This window comes from Oryctolagus cuniculus, chromosome 2, assembly GCF_051225735.1.
Source record: "Oryctolagus cuniculus isolate XC-2025 breed Fujian yellow rabbit chromosome 2, ASM5122573v1, whole genome shotgun sequence".
In the NCBI taxonomy this organism is placed as follows: domain Eukaryota; kingdom Metazoa; phylum Chordata; class Mammalia; order Lagomorpha; family Leporidae; genus Oryctolagus; species Oryctolagus cuniculus.
Window position 1 is genome coordinate 40,949,240 of NC_142868.1, and position 20,918 is coordinate 40,970,157.

At 41.8% G+C, this 20,918-nt stretch overlaps 1 protein-coding gene and 1 non-coding gene across 5 annotated transcripts in view; both read right to left on the minus strand.

The window, feature by feature from the left end:
* The window catches only part of CORIN (corin, serine peptidase), a 322,611-nt gene that overhangs the window by 40,643 nt on the left and 261,050 nt on the right, over positions 1–20,918 (minus strand). For all 4 annotated transcript variants that reach the window (XM_089325378.1, XM_070068193.2, XM_008248573.5 and 1 more), the window contains 3 exons: positions 9,978–10,091; positions 6,097–6,207; positions 4,906–5,035 (listed from right to left, as the gene is read on the minus strand). In XM_089325378.1, coding sequence (XP_089181504.1) covers positions 4,906–5,035; positions 6,097–6,207; positions 9,978–10,091 — 355 coding nt within the window. The remainder of the gene's footprint in view (positions 1–4,905; positions 5,036–6,096; positions 6,208–9,977; positions 10,092–20,918) is intronic.
* On the minus strand, positions 8,732–8,864 carry LOC127490456 (small nucleolar RNA SNORA51). Its single transcript, XR_007918405.1, has one exon. It is a non-coding gene; the product is annotated as a small nucleolar RNA SNORA51 (small nucleolar RNA).

The following is a 20,918-nucleotide window of genomic DNA, read 5'->3' on the forward strand; positions in this document are numbered from 1 at the left end:
GATTGGCATTTTTTAGGGGTTGGAAGAGACAGAAATGAGAAGTAACTACTAGTGGTTATGAAGTTCCTTTTGGAACTGATGAAATATATTGGAATTGGACAGTGATGATTGCTTAACTTTGTGAATACATTAAAAACTGTATACTTTTAAAGGGTGAATTTTATGGTATATTAATTACACATCACTTTTTTTCTAAATAACAACAAGGCTTTCAGCTTCTTCTCCATGGTTTATATGTGTAAGACCAGCCTCCTGAGCTACATTTACTACTATAGAGGACTAGATCTTTCTTTAAACTACATGTAAGTAAATAAGGAAACCATCTTTAAGTAAATAGTTCTTACATGACAAAAGAAACGTGAACTTAGACCATTTTGCCTGTGAATAACCTTTGGGAGTAAATTACCATGTAAATCCTTACATCAGGACCTAGTAAGGACTGTTAGATAATGAAAAAGGTGGCATGTTTGCAGTCTTGTCCAAGACAGAAACATCTTTTGAAAGGGTGTTTTTCCTATGACCAACTCTAAAATATTAAGGCATAAAATCAAATTGTAACTAACTCCATAAAGGAATATTTGCCAAAACAGTATAGCCCAGACACGCTGTTTCCAGATGATCTGACTTTGGATAGAGAGAGAGCTTCTGGAGCCAAGAGACACGGGGAGTCACACTTCCTTAGAGTAACTTCTTCAAATACCAGCTGTCTCCACTGAGGATTTGGCAGATCTTAGAGAGCAGTCTAAATGCTGACTTTTATTGTTGATTAAATGAATGTCCAGATGTTTTTGATGGTGGGCATGCAAGTAGCAAAGTCAATGTACTGTCATGAGAATTTAGGGGTTTGATTTACACCTTTGTCTAATCAGATAGCCATCATATTTCTGGTGTAGAGTGAACTCGGGAGACAACTAAAGATGAAAGTAAAAAGTTTTTCACATTGAACAAAGAACTCTAAATCTTCTCATTTAGACAAGGACTTACTTGAGAGGCTAGCATTTATGTTGTAAGACATGGAAGGCATAATTTGGGCCCGAGAAACACTAAGTACAAGTGTTTTTAATCAACTGCTTCTACCATGAAAGCTTTTTAGTAGAATCCTTGCAAAATATGTAATTTAGTGTAGAGCTGAATTCTTAATGAACTATTTCCAGAATTTCCCCCTTCAAAGAGATGTATTATCCACTTATGGAGCTAGGATATGGTGGGTCTGGGTCCTACATCACAAAGCTATTCTCTATACATGCTTAGTGAAAGGGTGTGTGAATCAATTAATGCTTTATAGTACCAAGGTAAGTTTACAATTAAATATTTTCCTCATATAGCTTTAACAAGAACGCCATGTACCATGCTGTAAGATTACGCCTTTCCCAGATGACAAAAATCTGGAATTTCATCCTAATCTTGTTTTCTTGGTTTCTCACTCATGTGTCTTGCCCACTACAATATACCATCTGATGACGTGTTCACTTTTTCGTCCTCTATACAATGCCTAGTCTGGTACAAGACCCATATGCAGATGCTAGAAAAACAGAAAGGGAAGGAGAAAACCAGATAGCATTAGCTGAGTCTTGTAAAACTTCCATTTTTATGCACAGCAGGTCTGGCGTAAAGGCAGGCCTCTGTAGAGGACACAACCCTGCAGAAGCTGAGGAAGACTGAGCCCCCTCTCTGGCAGCTGGTGCAAGGGCCAGTCGTGGCCAGAGAAACCCTCCAATCAGGGATGCTGGATCTGGGTGAAAGGATTCAAAGGTGCTGGTTACTTCGAGTGGATCTGAGGCCTTGGCAGCGGAATGTGAAGCTGCGCGCAGTAGCTGGCTTCCGAGACCATGGAACACAGCAGTTTCCTGAGCAGCCCGTCACTAAGTGGGAATTCGGCCTCATTTCACCCATTCTGCTCATTCCTGCCCCAGCCTGGCTCTCCAGAATTTTTGTGTATTCATAATTCACTCAAGTAAAATGAAGAGTAAACTTGAAGGCAATCAAAACAATAAAAATACTGGTAACTCCTTTTCTTGAATGACTTATCAAAACTTATCCATTTAACCCTGTCAAATATCAATAATGGTTTTCCAACCACACTTCCATCTCAGATTTCCCTAATTTTGTTGTGGAATACATTCATCTAAAATAAAAATATTTGTGGGGCCAGCATTGTGGCAAAGCGGGTAAAGCCCCTGCCTGCAACACCAGCATCCCATATGGGCACAGCCGCATGTGCTGGCTGTACTTCTGATCCTGCTCTGGTGCCTGGGAAAAGTACTGAAGATGACCCAAGTGTTTGGGCCCCTCCACCCGCATGGGCGACCTGGATGAAGCTCCTGGCCCAGCCCTGGCAACTGAGGAAGTAAACTAGCAGATGGGTGATCTCTCTCTCTCTCTCTCACTTTGATTTTCAAATAAATAAATCTTTAAAAGCAACACAAATAAAAATATTTGGATTTTAAATATCTAAAAATATTGAAATTTTCCCCACTATTTCAAGAAAATGTGGCAAATGGATTTAAAAAGAAATCAAAATGCATATAATACCAAAAATGAAAACTGAAATATCTGAATGAAAAAACAAATTTTAGTATATTCATTCAATAGAATGCTATGCAGCCATAAACTGGAATGAAGTACTGGTACATACCACAGCAGTGTTCAGAAACATTATCCTAAGTGAAAAGCCAGATACAAAAGATCACATATTACATTTCCATTTATTTTAATGGAAATCCAGGCACTCTTGATATGGAACATAGGCAACATCTTAAATGTTAGGCTGAATGTCTCACTTTTTTATTTTAATAATTCATTATTTATTTGAGAGGGACACAAAGACAGAGACAGCTTCCATCTATTGGTTGGGTGGACAGCAGAGCAGTTAAGATGTCCACATCCCCCACATAGCGTGCCTGGGTTCAAGCTCCAGCTCCACTCCCAATTCTAGCTTCCCTAGGAGGCAGCAGGTGATGGCATTTCTACCTTTTGAATAAGTTAAAAATAAAAATGTTTTTAAAGCAAAATATTCAGAATAGGAAAATCCATGTAGAACAAAAGGAAGTGAGTAATTGCCTAGGTTGAGATAGGGAGAAATATGTTGCTACCAAATGCGTACATAATTTCCTATAGGAATAATGAAAATATTTTGGGTGATGATTACACAACACTGTGGAATCAGCTGGGGAATCAACCAGCCAATGGGATCTATCTTTCTGCCTGTCTCCTCCTCTCAAACAAATTTTTTTAAATAAAAAAGAGAGGAAGTCGGTCTTTGGCTTAGCAGTTAAAATGCTGCCCATGCCCATACTGCCAGAGTGCCAGGCTGTCCAGGTTCAATACCTGGCACCACTTTCCAATTCCAGCTTCCCGCCAATGCGCACCTGGGAGGCGGCAGGTACCGCAGCAGCCAGGTCCCTGCCACCTTTATGAAACCTACTTTGAGTTCTCAGCTCCTGGCTTTAGCTGACCCAATCCCCGTCACTGTAGGCATTTGGAGAGGGAACCAGAAGATAGGAACTTTCTCTTCCTGTCTTTTTCTCCTTCTCTCTCTCTGTGTCCCTGTCTTTCTCTACCTCTTAAATAAAAATTAAATGGTTAAGTTGGCACATTTTATGTTATATGTATGTTTAATAAAAGTATTTCATATGCACAAAATTAGAAGAACTATAAATCAGAATCTTTAAACTGATCTCCCATCTATTTTCAATAGAATAGTTACATTCAGGATGGCTTGTTAAAAGATCTGTGGTGTAAAAGTTAAAAGATCTGTTGTAAAAGCTGTGTAATTCCAGTTTCCCTGGGTTAGCTGTCATTATGTAATCAAGTTTTTATATTTAGAAGTAATCTTGAGTCTTAGTGAAACATCAAAATGAGCACAAATGGTCTTTCATTTATTGATCATAATCATATCCTATTTCATTTAAATACAATAAGGAAGTTGGGAAAATTAAATATAATTTAATAGATCTTGATGAATATGATTTTTCCACTCTGGCAAAGTTTAAAGTTCTTTTATTTTAGGTTAGCATGTTACTCAATTTTTCAAAAATGTGGGTCTTCCACTTGGAAGGAATAGGCTTAAGATGCTGGGAGTCACATAATTCTTCAAATTGGGCTAACAAAATCATGCTGAGAGTTGCTGTCCCATTATTGAATGGCTCATTATTTTAAGATGTTTCAAGTTTCCTTGGCAGATCCTGGAAAATGCCATGTACTCAAATTTTTATTTTAGAGACTTAAAATTTCTTTATTTCTCTCATTTCTACATTTCCTCCAAATCTCACATATGTTCATATAGTCTAAGATATGTAGTCTAACATCCTTCAAATGATTACTTTTCATCCTTGATAGACCTGAAAAGAAAATCCCAAGAACCAGCAAGTATCCAGCTTTCCCAAGTATCTATTTCAATGTACTGTATCAAAGCCGGAATACGTCTTCATTCTATTAAGAAAGCAAAAATGTTCAACTATTTCTCAAGTTACATTTCCTGTATTACTTAGGGTAAATAGAAATATCAGGAACTTCAAGTTCTATTTTTTTGACTCATTAAAAAATGTGTGTTCCCTAAAAGGGAATTTTCAGCAGAGGAAACTGAGATTTTTCCCATCCAGGTTCTACAGGGGAAAATACTTTAATACTTTTATAAATAAGGAAAACATTTCATTTTAGAAGTACTTAAAATGTAATTACTTCATTTACTTTTAGTGGCTTCCTCAAAGTGGGTTTTGAGGCCACAGTCTTTAAAGCAGGTGCCTGGGATTAACTGCTGTCCTCTCACCTGATTCATTTCCCAGCCTTTGGAGGGCTCCTTGTTGGGGAGCTCTAATTCACTATGCATTCATAAGGAAAGTATCACTGCCAAGCTCCACAAAGTCCTCTGAGAAATTCATCAATGCTACAAACTACTGACCTTACCCTAAACCCATCTGCTTGCAGGCCAGCTGACTCAACGTCTCCTGCCAGCCGTCTGCGCACACGTGGTGTTCTGTAGCAGATCTGTGAACAGTCAGCACCGAAGAGGAGTTCACATTTTTAGACAGGGTCACTGGGGGAACAAAAGGTGGAAAACTCTAATTAAAACCATTTCTTCTTAGGAGACCAAATGATAACTTTAAACGCCTTTGATCATTGCATACATGCATTCTTATTTTACTTAAGAAGCATTGGTTGAATGCCCATCCTGAGCAAATCATTGCTCTCAAAGTAATGAAGAGCTAAAATCAACGAATTGGAAAAGCTCCCTACTCAAAGAACCGTAGGCCCCAGCAGGAACAGACAGGCAGGTCTTTGCTTTTCTTTGTGAGCTAGGTGACGACCAAAGGCAGGGCCCATCCCCTGAGTTTGCCTTGGGATTTGCATGATTACCAGGAGCAAGTTGTAGCACCATTCAGATCATTTCCTTTGGAGAAAGCAAAAGGAACTGCAAGGGTATGCATATGATGCTAATTTAGGATTAATTTGGTCTCTGCACTAATTTCTGTTTAATAAAAGAGCGTATTCCATACTTACTCAGGCACAGATCATTTATGAAGCCCTAGGCAGCTGATCCCACACATAACAATCATGATTCGTCCAATGATGCAAAGGGTTGAGATAAGAGCTGAGTGAATGTAAGCGGTGATGAGCGTGGGATGAGGGAATTAATGAAACTCAAGATTACAAATGGCAGCACTGCAGGTACTGCTGGGCGATGTCTGTTTATCCAGTCTTTGTAAGGAACTGTGTAGTTAAAAGTCCCACTTGGCTCTGCATCAACGCGGGGAAGATGGAGGGGGCACTTTAGTCTCAGGCTCTGGGGCATATAGATGACCCAAGAATGGCAGCTGAACCTAGATGATAACAGGGAGCTTTCAAATCCTATTCTAGCGGTCTTTGTTAAGAAAAAATTGAACTCAAATAATTCTTCTAACACAGACACTTCAAATACAGAAGGGGCATGTTCTGTGAGTCAGAAATAACACTTGTGAATCACCGCTGTCCACTTTTCTAACATTGAAACAAAATAGATGAACACAGTAAAATCCGTGAAGTAATTCACGATTCACTTAGCTTCAACAGACGACAGGCACGCAGGTGTACGACAGGTGGCAGACGCAAGCTGCTTACCGCAGTCCCATTCATCGGAACTGTCCGTGCAGTGGGCTTCACCGTCACACCACCGGTCGCGTGCCACACACTCGTGGTTTGCACATTCCAGTTCATCGGCTTGGCAAAAGGCTGGCACGGGAAAGAGAAGTGGAAAGACTGAAACATTTGGAAAGTGTGACTACACGGGCAGTAAGAGGAGAGAAGGAAGAAACTGCTTGGTAGCTTGTGGGGAGCAACCGGACTAGACTGAGTTACTGGAATTAAGACTTATTCTATGCATCTGCTCTCCCACAATATGGCGCTGGGAGAGAAGTAAACAGCTTCCGCACAGCTGCCTCCAGTTCAACTAATAAACTGTAGGACTTGCTATTGATTGGAGGAGAGCAGCGTACTCGGCGTGTGGGCAGCCGAGTTGGGATTGGCGGAGGAGGACTATAAAGGAGGAGAGAGACGGCATGCACCAGGAACATCTAAGGGGAACATCTAGCTGAAGGAACACCTGTGCAGCCCCCGAGAAGAGCCGGCCGGCGGTGTGCCGCTCCCCTGCGGAAGTGGGGAATGTGGCCAGGGGGAACTGCCCTTCCACGGAGGTGGAAGGGATAGTAGCCAACCCGGGAAGAACCAGCAGCAAACCCGGGGAGGGCCAAGCAGACGAAAGAACAGCGCAGGGTCCTGTGTCGTTCCTCCACGAAGAGGGGGAGCGACATAATGGTGCCGTGACTCGGATATGAAGCCTAGGCAGGGCTTAGTGTCGTTCCTCCACGAAGAGGGGGAGCGACAGTAGCTGAGGCCTCCACACAGGTACTAAGGCAGAACAACAGAATGTGTGAAGACTCAGTTCCTGTGGCCACACTCCCAAACAGCATTTCAATAGATTTAGCATTTCCAAAGGACTGGAGCTTGGTTCCTATAGCAGCAGAAATACCAAGAATCAGAGGACAGGGTTAAAATCTGTATGAGCTGAGCAAAAAAGGTGAACAGACTGAAGCCACTATAGAAAATAAACAAGCTCTATTAGGCAGATAGTTTGCTTAAAAAAAAAAAAAAAACAGCAACAACAAAAACACACAAAAAAACTATTAAATGACTCTAGGAGTCACACTAATTTAAGTTTTTCAGAATTATGAGAAATCTTCTCAATTACCTACTTAGCATCTATTTCTTTTCCTCCTTTTTAAAGGAGATCTGATCTTGCTCAGCTTCAAACCCCACCCCTCCAACACACTCTGATCCCAGTTCCACTGGAAGATGCTGATTAATTTAAGCTGGACACAGCACCTTTCTGGATGATTAATTTTTTCTAAGTGCAGTTATTAGTGCAGGATCCAAGATCAGGGCCTTTGCCTATAGCTTTGTGGGTTGTGCTTCACAGGTTAGTTCCTGTCCAAATTCTGCTGGCCAGGCCAGGTGCCCTACAGAGGCATGGGGGCAACTGGAGAGAATGTCATCTTTTTCTAATTGGCTTTCTCTGCATGGTGCTGCATTTTGCAATTCAGCTGTTTGCACAAAACCGTCTTTCCTAATCTATACCAAGGCTCCTGACTGTACACTGGCCCTCAACCAAAGTTGACCTGAGTAAATGAGTTAATAATGGTCCAGAGATGAGGACTGGATATGATCAAGGCAGCCTGGTGGCCCAGGTGCCCTCAGCAGTTATCTTTGTACTGTGCTAGGAGACAGTTCAAGGTCAAGTTGAAAGAGAAACACAAAAGTTGTGAACTCCCACAGTCTCAAGAATCTACCCTGCTCTTGACTTTTTTTTTTTTTTTTTTTGACAGGCAGAGTGGACAATGAGAGAGAGAGAGAGAAAGGTCTTCCTTTTTCTGTTGGTTTACCCCCCAATGGCCACTGCGGCCAGTGCACCACGCTGATCCGATGGCAGGAGCCAGGTACTTCTCCTGGTCTCCCATGGGGTGCAGGGCCCAAGCGCTTGGGCCATCCTCCACTGCACTCCCTGGCCACAGCAGAGAGCTGGCCTAGAAGAGGGGCAACCGGGACAGAATCCGGCGCCCCGACCGGGACTAGAACCCAGTGTGCCGGCGCCACAGGTGGAGGATTAGCCTATTGAACTGCTGTGCCGGCTCTCTTGACTTCTTTACATGATAATAAAAGACATATCTGATATATAAATCAGATAATAAATGTCTTCATTGTGAGTTGGGATTTCTGTCACTTATAGGTGAAGCATCTTAGAGACAAAGTTTTTTTTGTTTTGTTTTTGTTTTAAAGGTAATGGTGATTATTGAGAAAATATAGATTTTTTTTAAAAATTTAATGATCCCACTGCCCAGAGGTCACAGTTATAAACTTTATATTACAGTCTTCTGACATTTTTCCTATGTGGATATATGTACTTTCAAAGCATAGGACAAAACTGCATGTATTATTGTATATCTTATTTTATTCAATTGATTACATATAGTGGACCCAGGAGAATTTAGTGTAATTTTATTTTGAAGTTTGCATATTATTTCACCTAATCATTATACTTCATCTTTCTTAGTTTTGGATACTTGGGGTGTTTTCATTTGGCACAAATAATGCTAGAACATACGACCATGTATATATTTTAAACAGTTGAGTATATTCATGGCATATATATTTACAGGTGCAGTTCTGGTCAAAAGTTCAGAATATTTCAAAAAATATTTTTCCATGTCCCCCCATTCACAATAGGGACAAAGCATGAGGCCTGAGATGAGGTATATACGAGGAGGGTATAGTCTGCCTCCTTTTGCTATTCAGTCAGTGCAAGAACACAGCCTTGTGATAAGCATCAGGATGACAAACATTTTAAAAAATATTATGTATTTGAAAGCCACAGTGATACACACACACACACACACACACACAGTGGAAGGCAGAGAAAAAGGTATTTCATCTACTGGTTCATCCCCTAAATCCTCTAAACACCTGCAATAGCTAGAGCTAGGCCAGGTTCCCCAATCCAGTTCTCCCACGTGGGCAGCAGGAATCTAACAGTGAGGTGATCAATGCTGCCTGCCAGGGATATCAGCAGAATGCTGGATCAGAAGCAGAGGTGGGACTCCATCCCAGGCACTCAGATATTGGACGCAGACATTCTAACCAGTGGCTTAACCTGCTGTGCCAAAATGCCTACCCAAAAACTAAGAGCTTCTGATGGCTGGCACCTTGGCTCAATAGGCTAATCCTCCTCCTGCGGCACCAGCACACCGGGTTCTAGTCCTGGTTGGGGCGCTGGATTCTGTCCCGGTTGCCCCTCTTCCAGGCCAGCTCTCTGCTGTGGCCCGGGAGTACAGTGGAGGATGGCCCAAGTGCTTGGGCCCTGCACCCCATTGGAGACCAGGAGAAGCACCTGGCTCCTGCCATCGGATCAGCGTGGTGCACTGGCCGCGGCGGCCATTGGAGGGTGAACCAACGGCAAAGGAAGACCTTTCTCCCTGTCTCTTTCTCACTGTCCACTCTGCCTGTCAAAAAAAAAAAAAAAGCTTCTGATACACATTTACAAATTTTCCTGCATGTTTTCCAGGGAAGAGGTATATTGTTTTTAAAACAAAAATGTTGGGGGCTGGCGCTGTGGCACAGCAGGTTAAAGCCCTGGCCTGAAATGCCGGCATCCCATATAGGCACTGGTTCGAGTCCCAGCTGCTCCTCTTCCGATCCAGCTCTCTGCTACGGCCTGGATAGCAGTAGAAGATGGCCCAAGTCCTTGGGCCCCTGCACCCATGTGGGAGACCCAGAAGAAGTTCCTGGCTCCTGGCTTTGGATCGGCACAGCTCCAGCTGTAGCAGACATCTGGGGAGTGAACCAGTGGATGGAGGACCTCTCTGTCTCTACCTCTCTCTGTAACTCTTTCAAATAAAAATAAAATAAGTCTTAAAAAAATGTTGGGTTGACACATGCCAAAAAGCACTTACAGCAGTTTTTTTCATTCATATTATCAGGACAGTCTGGGAACCCATCACAGACCAATGTGTGCTTCAAACACTGTTTATCGGATGGACATTCCCAAAGGTCTCTTTCTTTACAACCTGGAGGCAGAAGGAAAGGTTATTTGCAATGGATGTGGTGCTGAAAATAATGATGAATTTGGTCAAGCTGTAGAGTCAGAATCAAAATGGAGTGAGTGTGGCTAAAAGCTAATTGCAGATCTTTTGCTTCTGTACATATTAGCTTTGCTTGCTAATGGCTAAGGGTGTATGTTGTAAAACTATGCGGGCCCAAATTCCCAGGAACTAGGTTGACAGAAATGTGTCCTTCACTGTTATCCTACAACCAAATCTTCAATCTGTTATTGGGTTTGTTATTGTTAACTGTTATCTTACAACCATATTCTGGTTTTCTTTTTATTGTTTACTGCATACCAGGGGTTTGGTTCAAAATTTGAGCCCTAGTGGACAGAATAGTATAAAAAGCTGTGTAACTCGATGTTGGGGGCCGTATTCTGGTAAGCAGTGTAGGTCCTGATCGGTGGCTGGTCCCAATCAGTTGCCTTACTTCTCATTTGTCTCTCATTTGCTTCTCATTTTCAATAAAATTCATGTGTGACTGTCACTGGTTTTTGTAATATTCCATTTTAGCTGATGAGTGGATCCAACAAAGCTAGAGAGAAAATTACAACACAAAGGAATGAGTTCCTTTTTCTTAAGTTTTGACTCCTGTACAGCATAGATAATGTAATTTTGAAAGTAGAAACATACTATGCAACTGATAAATGATTAAGAACCAGAATCTACAAAGAGATCAAGAAACTCAACAACAACAAAACAAACAACCCACTTAAGAGATGGGCCAAGGGCCTAAACTACTTTTCAAAAGAGCAAATCCAAATGGCCAACAGACACACGAAAAAATGTTCAGGATGACTAGCTGTCAGGGAAACGCAAACAAACCAAAACCACAGTGACGTTTCATCTCACCCTGGTTAGAATGGCTTTCATACAGTAATCAACTAACAAATGCTGGCGAGGATGTAGGGAAAAATGCACACTAATCCACTGTTGGTGGGAATGCAATATGGTAAAGACACTATGGAAGACAGTTTGGAGATACCTCAGAAATCTGAATATAGTCCTACCATACAACCCAGCCATCCCACTCCTCGTAATCTACCCAAGGGAAATTAAATTGGCAAATTAAAGAGCTATCTGCACCTCCATGTTTATTGCAGCTCAATTCACAATAGCTAAAACATAGAATCAACCTAAATGTCCATCAATAGAAGACTGGATAATTAAATTATGTGATATGTGCTCTATGGAGTACTACTACACAGTGATTTAAAAAAATGAAATCCCATCATTTGCAACAAAATGGAGGAATCTGGAGAACATATTGAGTGAAATAAGACAGTCCCATATGTTCTCCCTGATCTGTGACAACTAACTGAGCACCTAAAAGGAAACCTGTACAAGTGAAATTGACTCTATGAGAAGCAATGATGTGATCGATCAACCCTTGTCCCGACTGTCCAGAAACAGCTCATTATTTTATTCTTTTTACTATTTTCTTTTTCTACTTAATACCATTGATTAAATTCTTAACAGAGAATTATTCTTAGAGGTTTAAATCCAATTGAAAATTGATCCCTGTAAAAAGTAAGAGTGGGAATAAGAGAGGGAGAAGATGTACAGTTTGGCACACATTTCCACAGACTTACCCCTAAGGGTAAAGCTAAAAACTTGCCATGGGACTCCAAATCCCACTAAGTTGGCAGGTACTAATACCATTTTACTACTTAAAGTGATCATTTTAAGTGTATAACTGATCATAAAGACAGGATTAAGTGCCAAAGGGATCACATAAATAATACCAAGTGTCTGCTAATAACAATAGATAGAATTAAAAAAGGAGAAAATGATCCAACATGGGAAGCAGGCCACACAGCAGACTCATAGAATGACAAACACCCTAAACAGCACTCTGGCCTCAGATCAGCCTTCAAGGCATTCAGATCTGGCCAAAAAGCCCATGAGAGCATTTCAGGCATGGAAAGCCAAGGCACTGTGGCAAAAAATGATCTAAATGAAAGATCTCTGTGAGTGAAATCCCAGTGGAAAGAAGGGACAATCAAAGGAGGAGGTACTTTTTCTGCAGGGAAGAGAGAACTTCCACTTTTCTTATATCCTATCTAAATAATGTCTGCGTTTGTGGACTCAAGAGGCTTCCATAGCTGTGACAAGCACATGACAAGAGCCTCAGGTGATCACTGATGTCATAAATAAGAGTGTCAATTGTTAAAACAACAGGAGTCACTGTGCACTTGCTCCACATGTAGGACTTCTGTCCTTAATGAGTTATCCTATGAGAATTAATGGTAAAACTCATCTTCAAACAGTACTTTACACTTTGTGTGTCTGTGTGGATGCAAACTGTTGAAATCTTTACTTAGTATAGAGTTGATCTTCTGAATATAAAGATAATAAAAAATGAATCTTAATGAAGAATGAGATGGAAGAGAGAGTGGAAGGTAGGACAGGAGTGGGGGTGTGAGGGCAGGTATGGGGGGAAAGAACCGCTATATTCCAAAAGCTGTACCTGTGAAATTTATATTAAATAAAAGCTTTCTACAAAAAAAAAGTAGAAATGTACAATCTCTCTCTGCTCCTAACAGATTCAAGTGACACATGGGAAATGGGAAACAAAATGAAAAAAGTAACTATACATGAACATGCATATTTAGCTGTTTCTTTTGCTTTTCAAATCAATTTGCCAACACATAGGCCTATCTATAAAATGATGAGTTATGTTTTTAGGCAAAAATGCCAAAGCCAAGGAATCTATGTGCAGACTATATTAAAATGTAAGTTCCATCAACAAACTAATCGGCTGTCTGCATGTGTAGTCAAACATATGCCATATGTCTCCTATGCCAATATCTCCTATGCCAATATCTACCATGTTTACAAAGCCAGTTACGAAAGCCATTACTTTAAGGTAAGCGAAGATCTAAGGCTGGAAATTTTATCAGTTAACATGAGAAACATAATTCGCACAAGATGAGGGCAATAAGTCCATAATCTGAACTGCAATTGTACTATGAACTAGCAAGCACCAGTGAAGATCTTTAAATGACATGCGATGGAATTGCAGCGCATTTTGAATGCCCACGAAAGCCTGCCTAGAGTCATAGGTGTTTTGTCTGTCACTCTACTCAGATCTCTGCCCTCCCCAGGCTGTGAAGTGCATGAGGCAGAGACCACATGGTGTTCACTTTGAGTTGCCTTCAATCCCCTGCCTAGAATAGTAGCATACAGGTTGCCAGCCTTCAATATGTGTGTATTTTAAATAGAACTGCATTTCATGGAAGGAGAAAAAAAAGTAAAATTAAAAAAAACTGGTTCCTAAAAGATCATTTGTTTTAAGATGGATGAAATGCAAAACAGTAACCAAATAATAAGTTTCTTTTTTTTTTTTTTTTTAATTTTTGACAGGCAGAGTGGACAGTGAGAGAGAGAGACAGAGAGAGAAAGGTCTTCCTTTGCCGTTGGTTCACCCTCCAATGGCCGCCGCTGCAGCCGGCGCACCGCGCTGATCCGATGGCAGGAGCCAGGATCCAGGTGCTTTTCCTGGTCTCCCATGGGGTGCAGGGCCCAAGCACCTGGGCCATCCTCCACTGCACTCCCTGGCCATAGCAGAGAGCTGGCCTGGAAGAGGGGCAACCGGGACAGAATCCGGCGCCCCAACCGGGACTAGAACCCGGTGTGCCGGCGCCACAAGGTGGAGGATTAGCCTATTGAGCCACGGCGCCGGCCCAATAAGTTTCTTTTAAAAATGTTATTTTTCATTCGCCCTTTTACAAAAGATTCAGAGAACTTTTGTAGAGAATTGACTGAGGCTTCCTGGAATCCCTTCTGAGAAAAAAAATTTCAAGATTCTTGTTGAAAACAATTATTGAAATAAATCACCAAAAAAAAGTTTTGTTAGTAGCTAAGATTCGATTTAGAGCATTCACCAGGAAAAGACAAGAAATAAATAGTGAGAGCTCTTCATTTGCAATGCTCTCAGGCCCAGGTACATCTCTTCCAGGAAGTCACCTCAAGATCACTTGCAGTTTTCAGCTTGCAGAAAATACAGATGTCATCCAGAACATTCTGACATCGACAGTCTGGAGGTTTGAGAAGGATCTGGAAATCTCCCCCGGGACTAAGCTCCCACCAAGTGATGTAATCCATTCAGTCCACCAGACAGCAAAGGACGCCACGAAGGAGGCTCAGCATCCACGGTGCCTACCCAGCCCCAGGGCTGCCTCTCTCACCACAAAGCACACTAGCAGAGGATGAAAAAAGCTTCAGGAGTTTTGATTCACAAGCTGCCTTTCCTGAATGTACAGAGGTGCTCATGGGCACTTGGTCTGAGCTAATCAGAGCCCAGAGAAATAGATCTTCTGGGCATAAAGCCTTGTGAACTGCATGCTCACTAACAGTAATGCTGATAATAAGATAGCAGTGATTCTCAGATGTGTGCTTACTCCAATTTTTGCAAACACTTTGTGAAGCAGGCTTGCCTGCCAGTGGTAGGCCCATCTTTACTGCAGCCATCAGGGGTGGGCATTTGGGGCAGCACTTAAGCCATCATTTGGAACACCCACATCAGAATGCTGGTTCAAGTCCCAACTTCACTTCCAATCCAGCTTCCTGCTAATGCACACCTGGGGAGGCAGCCGATGATGGCTCAGGTAAGCATCCATTAGTATTTGATTCCCTGCCACCCACATGAGAGATTTGGATTAAGTTCTGGGTTCCTCACTTCAGCTCAGCTCATCCTCAGCTACTGCGACAGTTTAGAGAGTAAACCAGTGGATAGCACTGGAAATCTGTGTTTCTTCCCTCTCCCTCTTCCTTTCAAATAAATGAAAACAATCCTTTGTATTTCAGTGGTGTTGGTTGTAATGTCTCCTTCTTCATCTCTAATTTTGAGTTTTTTTTCTTCATTAATCTAGCTAAATGTTTGTCTACTCAAAAACCCAGATTTTTGTTGATATTTTTTATTTTTTATATTCATTTATTACTGTGCTGATCCTTATTATTTCTCACCTCTTGCTGATATGAGGTTTGGTTTGTCCTTTTTTAAGATTTATTTACTTGAAAGTCAGAGTTAAACAGAGAAGGAGAGGCAGAGAGAGAGACAGAGAGAGGGAGAGGGAGAGAGAAAGGGAGAGAGAGAGAGAGGGAAGAAGGGAGGGAGAGAGGGAGGTCTCCCATCCACTGGTTCACTCCCCAGTTAGCCGCAACAGTCAGAGCTGTGCTGATCTGAAGCCAGGAGCCAGGAGCTTCTTCCGGGTCTCCCACGTGGGCATGGGCTCAAGGACTTGGACCATCTTCTACTGCTTTCCCAGGCCACAGCAGAGAGCTGGATCAGAAGTGGAGCAGCCGGATCTCGAACCGGCACCCATATGGGACGCTGGTACTACAGGCGGCGGCTTCACTCACTACACCACAGCACCGGCCCCTGTCCTTGTTTTCTTAAATCTTCAAGATGCAGCAATAGATCATTTATTTGAGACATTTCTCTTTTGTTTTATGTAAGCATTTAATGCTATAAACTTCCCTGTTAATACTGCTTTTGCTGTATCTCACAGGTTTTGAAATGTTGTGTTTTCATTTATTTCAAGAAAATTTTTTATTTTAATTTCTTCAATGGCCCATTGATCATTCAGTGCGTGTTGTTTAATTTCCATGTGTTTGCGAATGTTCTAGTACTTTTCTTGCTGATTTCTAGTTTTATTCCTTTGTGGTAAGAAGATACATGGGATGATTTTAATCTTTTTGAATTCACTGAGACTTGATTTGTGGCCTATTTGTGGTCTATCCTAGAAAATGTTCCATGGGCTGATGAGAAGAATGCACATGCTGTAGCTGTTGGGTGAAATGCCCTGTAAATGCCTGTTAGGTCCATTTGCTCAATAACATGCTTCAACGCTTACGGATCTTTATTGATTTTACATCTGGATGATCTGTCCATTGATGACAGTGTGGTGTTGAAGTCACCCATTAGTACTGCATTGGAGTCTCTCTCTTGAGGTCTAATAGTATTTGATGTGTGTGTGTATCTGGCTGGTTTTGTGTTGGGAGTATATATATTTATGACTTTTATCTTTTTGCTGAACTTGGTTCTTTTATCAAAATATAATAGTTCATCTTTGTTTCTTTTTATAGTTCTTCATTTAAAGTCTATTATCTGATACGATAGCTATTTCTGCTGGTTGTTGGTTTCCATTTGCCTGGTTTATATTTTTCCAACCCTTCACTTTTATCCTATGTGCTGTCTGTATTTGTGAAATGAGTTTCTTGTAGGCAGCATATAATAGGGTCTTGGTTTTTTATCCATTCAGCCATCCTAAATCTTTTAGCTGGGGAAGTTCATCTATTTACATTCAAGGTTAGCATTGAAAGGTAAGAACTAACACCTGTCATTTTGTTGGTTACTGATTCTACCTGCTCTGTTAGTAAATTTGATGGTGTCCTGTGTTTTCATGATGTTTACTTCCAATGCAGGATTCCCTTCAGAATTTCAGAAGTCTGGTCTGGTGGTGGTGGATTCAGTTTTTGCTTATCTGGGAAATACCTTATTTCTCCTTCACTTCTAAAGGATAGATTCTCTGGATATAATATCCTTGGTCAGAAGTTTTCTTCTTTTAAGACCTTGAATTTATAATCCCACTCTCTTCTGGCCTGTAGGGTTTCTGCTGAGAAGTCTGCTGTGAGTCTTCTTTGCTTTCCTTGGGGCCGGCACTGTGGTATAGCAGGTTATGCCTCTGCCTGCAGCACTAGCATCCCATATGGGCGCCAGTTCAAGTCCTGGCTGCCCAGCTTCCAATTCAGCTCCTTGCTAATGACCTGGGAAAGCAGTGGAAGATGGCCCAAGTGCTTGGGTCCCTGCACCCATGGGAGAGACCTGGAAGAAGCTCCTCCCTCCAGGCTTTGGATCATCCCAGCCTCAGCCACTGCAGCCATCTGGGGAGTGAACCAGTGGATGGAAGATCTAACTCTGCCTCTCAAATAAATAAATAGATCCTTTAAAAAATTGGTTTTCCTTTATATGTGCCTTCATGCTCTTCTCTTACTCTGTTTAGAAGCCTCTCCTTGTCCTTGACAATTTTAATACAATATGCCTCGGAGAAGATCTTTTTAAGTGAAAATAAATAAAATTCAAAAATTAAACTAGAGTATCTGTTTTTCTGGGGGTGGGGGAGAGAAAAAGAAAAAATCTGTCAATGTCAATATAAGTAAAGAGAGCAAATCACCTTAATACACTTGCTTCTTGTTCTGCATGGTGCTGTTCACCTGATATGCAGAAAAACTGTCAGAAAAACTGTCCCACCCTCCAGGTGGGGCTGCTCACAGGAAGGAGGATACAAGGTAAACCTGGGTTGGCAGCTGGCAGAAGCTGAAACAGCTCAGATTCAGCCATCCCAGGCCAACGTCTACCCCAGGAAGCATGTCAATGTGACATGAGAGTGGAACACAGAAGCTGTTGCAGCCAGAGCCTGGTGTAACAGGTGTGAAAACCCTGCTAGTGTGCAAAACTCTTGGCTAACGCATGGCCGCACAGCAACCACAATGCAGGCCCTGCCTCCCCACTGGACACTGTCAGGGTAGCAACACCAGCCCAGGTCATCCTCAGGAGTCCCAAAGGCGTCCCATCTCCTGAGTCGCTGCCCCATTTTAGGGGAGCCGTCCTCACAGAGCCTCCTCCACAGGTGGGAAGGGCAGGCTCAGGGAACAGAAAGGGCACTGAACTACAGGCCAGGACCTCCACATGGCTGCAGTCCTACAGATGTAAGTGTTAATCCACGTCTCAAGGATGAGATACTCACGCCTGCTCTCTGTGATACTGTGTGAGTGATTACTTCCCTCAGCCTCTGCTCTGCACAAGACATGCCAGCTTGCTCTTCTCTGCCATATATAATGGCCAGAAATAAGACTCAGACCAGACTCCTTCCCTCAAGGGAGATGCCTGGGGTGAACGCGAGATTGCATCCTGGATTTCCGATCACCATTGTGGGGGTATTCTAGCTGATCGGCTTCTGAGGGTTCAGTGTGGCAGGCCATAAGCATTCCACACTGTGGGAGACAACATGGGTGTTCTCTGCATTTTGTAAGTGGGGACCACAGAAGTTCAGTGAAGGTCACAAAAAAAGTCACAAAGCCTCTAGGTGCTGAGACTGGATTTAAATCCAAATCTTCATCTATTAGATCATTCTGTAACTGCCCAAGATACCACATAAGACAGTGGAACATTCAGCCAACTAGTGTAACACTTGGAGGAAGAACACTTCTCTAGGTACAGGGAAAAATTAAACCTTACTGAGGGGTCCAAGGCCAGTCCTGAACAGGCATCCTGCAAGCACAGTTAGGGGTGCCACATGTATGGATGAAGGACTTTCCCTCCTCTGCCAGCCACAGAGCAAAGAGTGGTTTTTCCACGAGCAGAGATGTACAGACATGAAGTTGAGTACTCCGTGTGCCAAGAAAGCCAGTTAGCCCTTTCTGTGAGATCAGTTATACAACACTACCAAAGAGTCCAAGTAGATAGAGAAGCTATACAAATTCTATGAGAGTTCAAAAGGCTAGAAAAAGTGCTTTCAGAACAGGTCATCAAAGAAGGAGGTACCTTTCTCTGAAGGGAGGAGAGAACTTCTGCACTGACTACGACCTTGTCTAAATATGATCAGAGTCGGTGAACTCAGGGGGCTTCCATAGCCTTGGCAGCTCATGACAAGAGCGTAGGGTGATTACTGATGCCATAAACAAGAGTGTCAATTTGTTAACAACAGGAGTCACTGTGCACTTACTCCTCATGTAGGATCTCTGTCCTTAATGTGCTGTACATTGCGATTTAATGCTATAACTAGTACTCAAACAGTATTTTTCACTTTGTGTTTCTATGTGGGTGCAAACTGTTGAAATCTTTACTTAATATATACTAAACTGATATTCTGTATATAAAGAGAATTGAAAATGAATCTTGATGTGAATGGAAGGGGAGAGAGAGCGGGAAAGGGGAGGGTTGTGGGTGGGAGGGAAGTCATCGGGGGGAAGCCATTGTAATCTATAAGCTGTACTTTGGAAATATATATTCATTAAATAAAAGTTAAAAAAATAACAAATAATAAGAAAAAAAGACCAAACCAAAAAAAGAAAGAAAGAAAGAAAAAACATGATAGTAGATCTCTTTCGTGCTTCTATTAAACAAAATGCTGGAAGATTAAAAAAAAAAAAGAAAAAAGAAAAAGTGCTTTCAAAAATTAAAATCTATCTGTAAAGTCTACAAATATGAGTCCCAGCTTTGGATACATCTTACATATGGGGATTTTGACTCTGAGAAATGGGTCAGGTTTTGTTTAAAGGTTTTATTTTATATGAGTCTAAGAAGAGACTAAAGATATTTGACAAAGTGATCCTGAATTTCAAGGCACTTACTGACAGCCATTCATTGCATCTTTCTCCTATGGTCTCTGCTCTTTTACAGAGAAAAGTGGTCCATTAGTAATTATGATGCCTGTGTTCGTGTAATAAAAGATTTTCTATTTGACAATACCTATAAAGACCCAGTTTCAGCTGTGTTCTTACGTAACCTCCCCACTGAGAAAGTGCTGATGGCATCAGACCCAGGTATTACCCGCTCTTATAGCCCAAATAAACCTGGCAAAAGCTATCCCCAATCTCATACATTCAAATCTATAGGATGAAAGAAAAAATAAAAAAATACAATCCCATTGTTATTTTCCTTAAGACTTCTCTTTAATGTTTTTCCTAGTGATCTCCTCCCTCCCTTTTTTCCCAAATTTTAAAATTTCTATAAGGTGAACAAATTTCATGTATTTTTTTTTAATTTGGGTCATGTGTTTTATATATACAGATTTAGGAGCAAAGTGGTACTTCCCACCCTACCTTCTCTCCTGCCCATGCTTACACCCTCCCTCCTTCCTTTCTTATTCTTTTAAAAAAACTTTTAATTTTTTTTTTTTATTTATTTTTTTGACAGGCAGAGTGGACAGTGAGAGAGAGAGAGACAGAGAGAAAGGTCTTCCTTTGCCGTTGGTTCACCCTCCAATGGCCGCCGCGGCCGGCGCGCTGCAGCCGGCGCACCGCGCTGATCCGATGGCAGGAGCCAGGAGCCAGGTGCTTTTCCTGGTCTCCCATGGGGTGCAGGGCCCAAGCACCTGGGCCATCCTCCACTGCACTCCCTGGCCACAGCAGAGAGCTGGCCTGGAAGAGGGGCAACCGGGACAGAATCCGGCGCCCCAACCGGGACTAGAACCCGGTGTGCCGGCGCCGCTAGGCGGAGGATTAGCCTAGTGAGCCGCGGCGCCGGCCTAAAAAAACTTTTACAGTGACATATTTTCAGTTTATTTTATAATCATAAGCTTTTCCCAAAACTGTGCCTAGTTCTCCACTGCTTGGTTATTAATACTTGGAAAATGTTTTGTTGAAAATAAACTCATTTTTATCATGCTAATCTCGTTCTATTGGTTTTATAGACAGTTCCACCTGTCTATGTTTCAATACTGTCAAGTCATCAGCCCTGAAAACTGTGAAGTATTTCTGTACTGATCAGTGCTGACTGCTAATCATTCTGTTAGGTTCCATTCCATGAATCAGTTTTGGAATAAGGTGTCCAGGTTTGCATAATTCTTCCAAGCACTTATTGAAAACACTTCAAATACTGCCACGATTTTCATTACATGACAAAGCAATTTCAACAACAAAAATTCGCCATGGCGGTCAGAAACATTTATGAACAATATTGCTCACTGCTAAAATCTAATGCATACATTTTAAAAGTGTGTTTATAAAGTTAGTGCTGTGATTATCATGCTTTTCATGCTACTATGAAAGTATCACGGAAACACT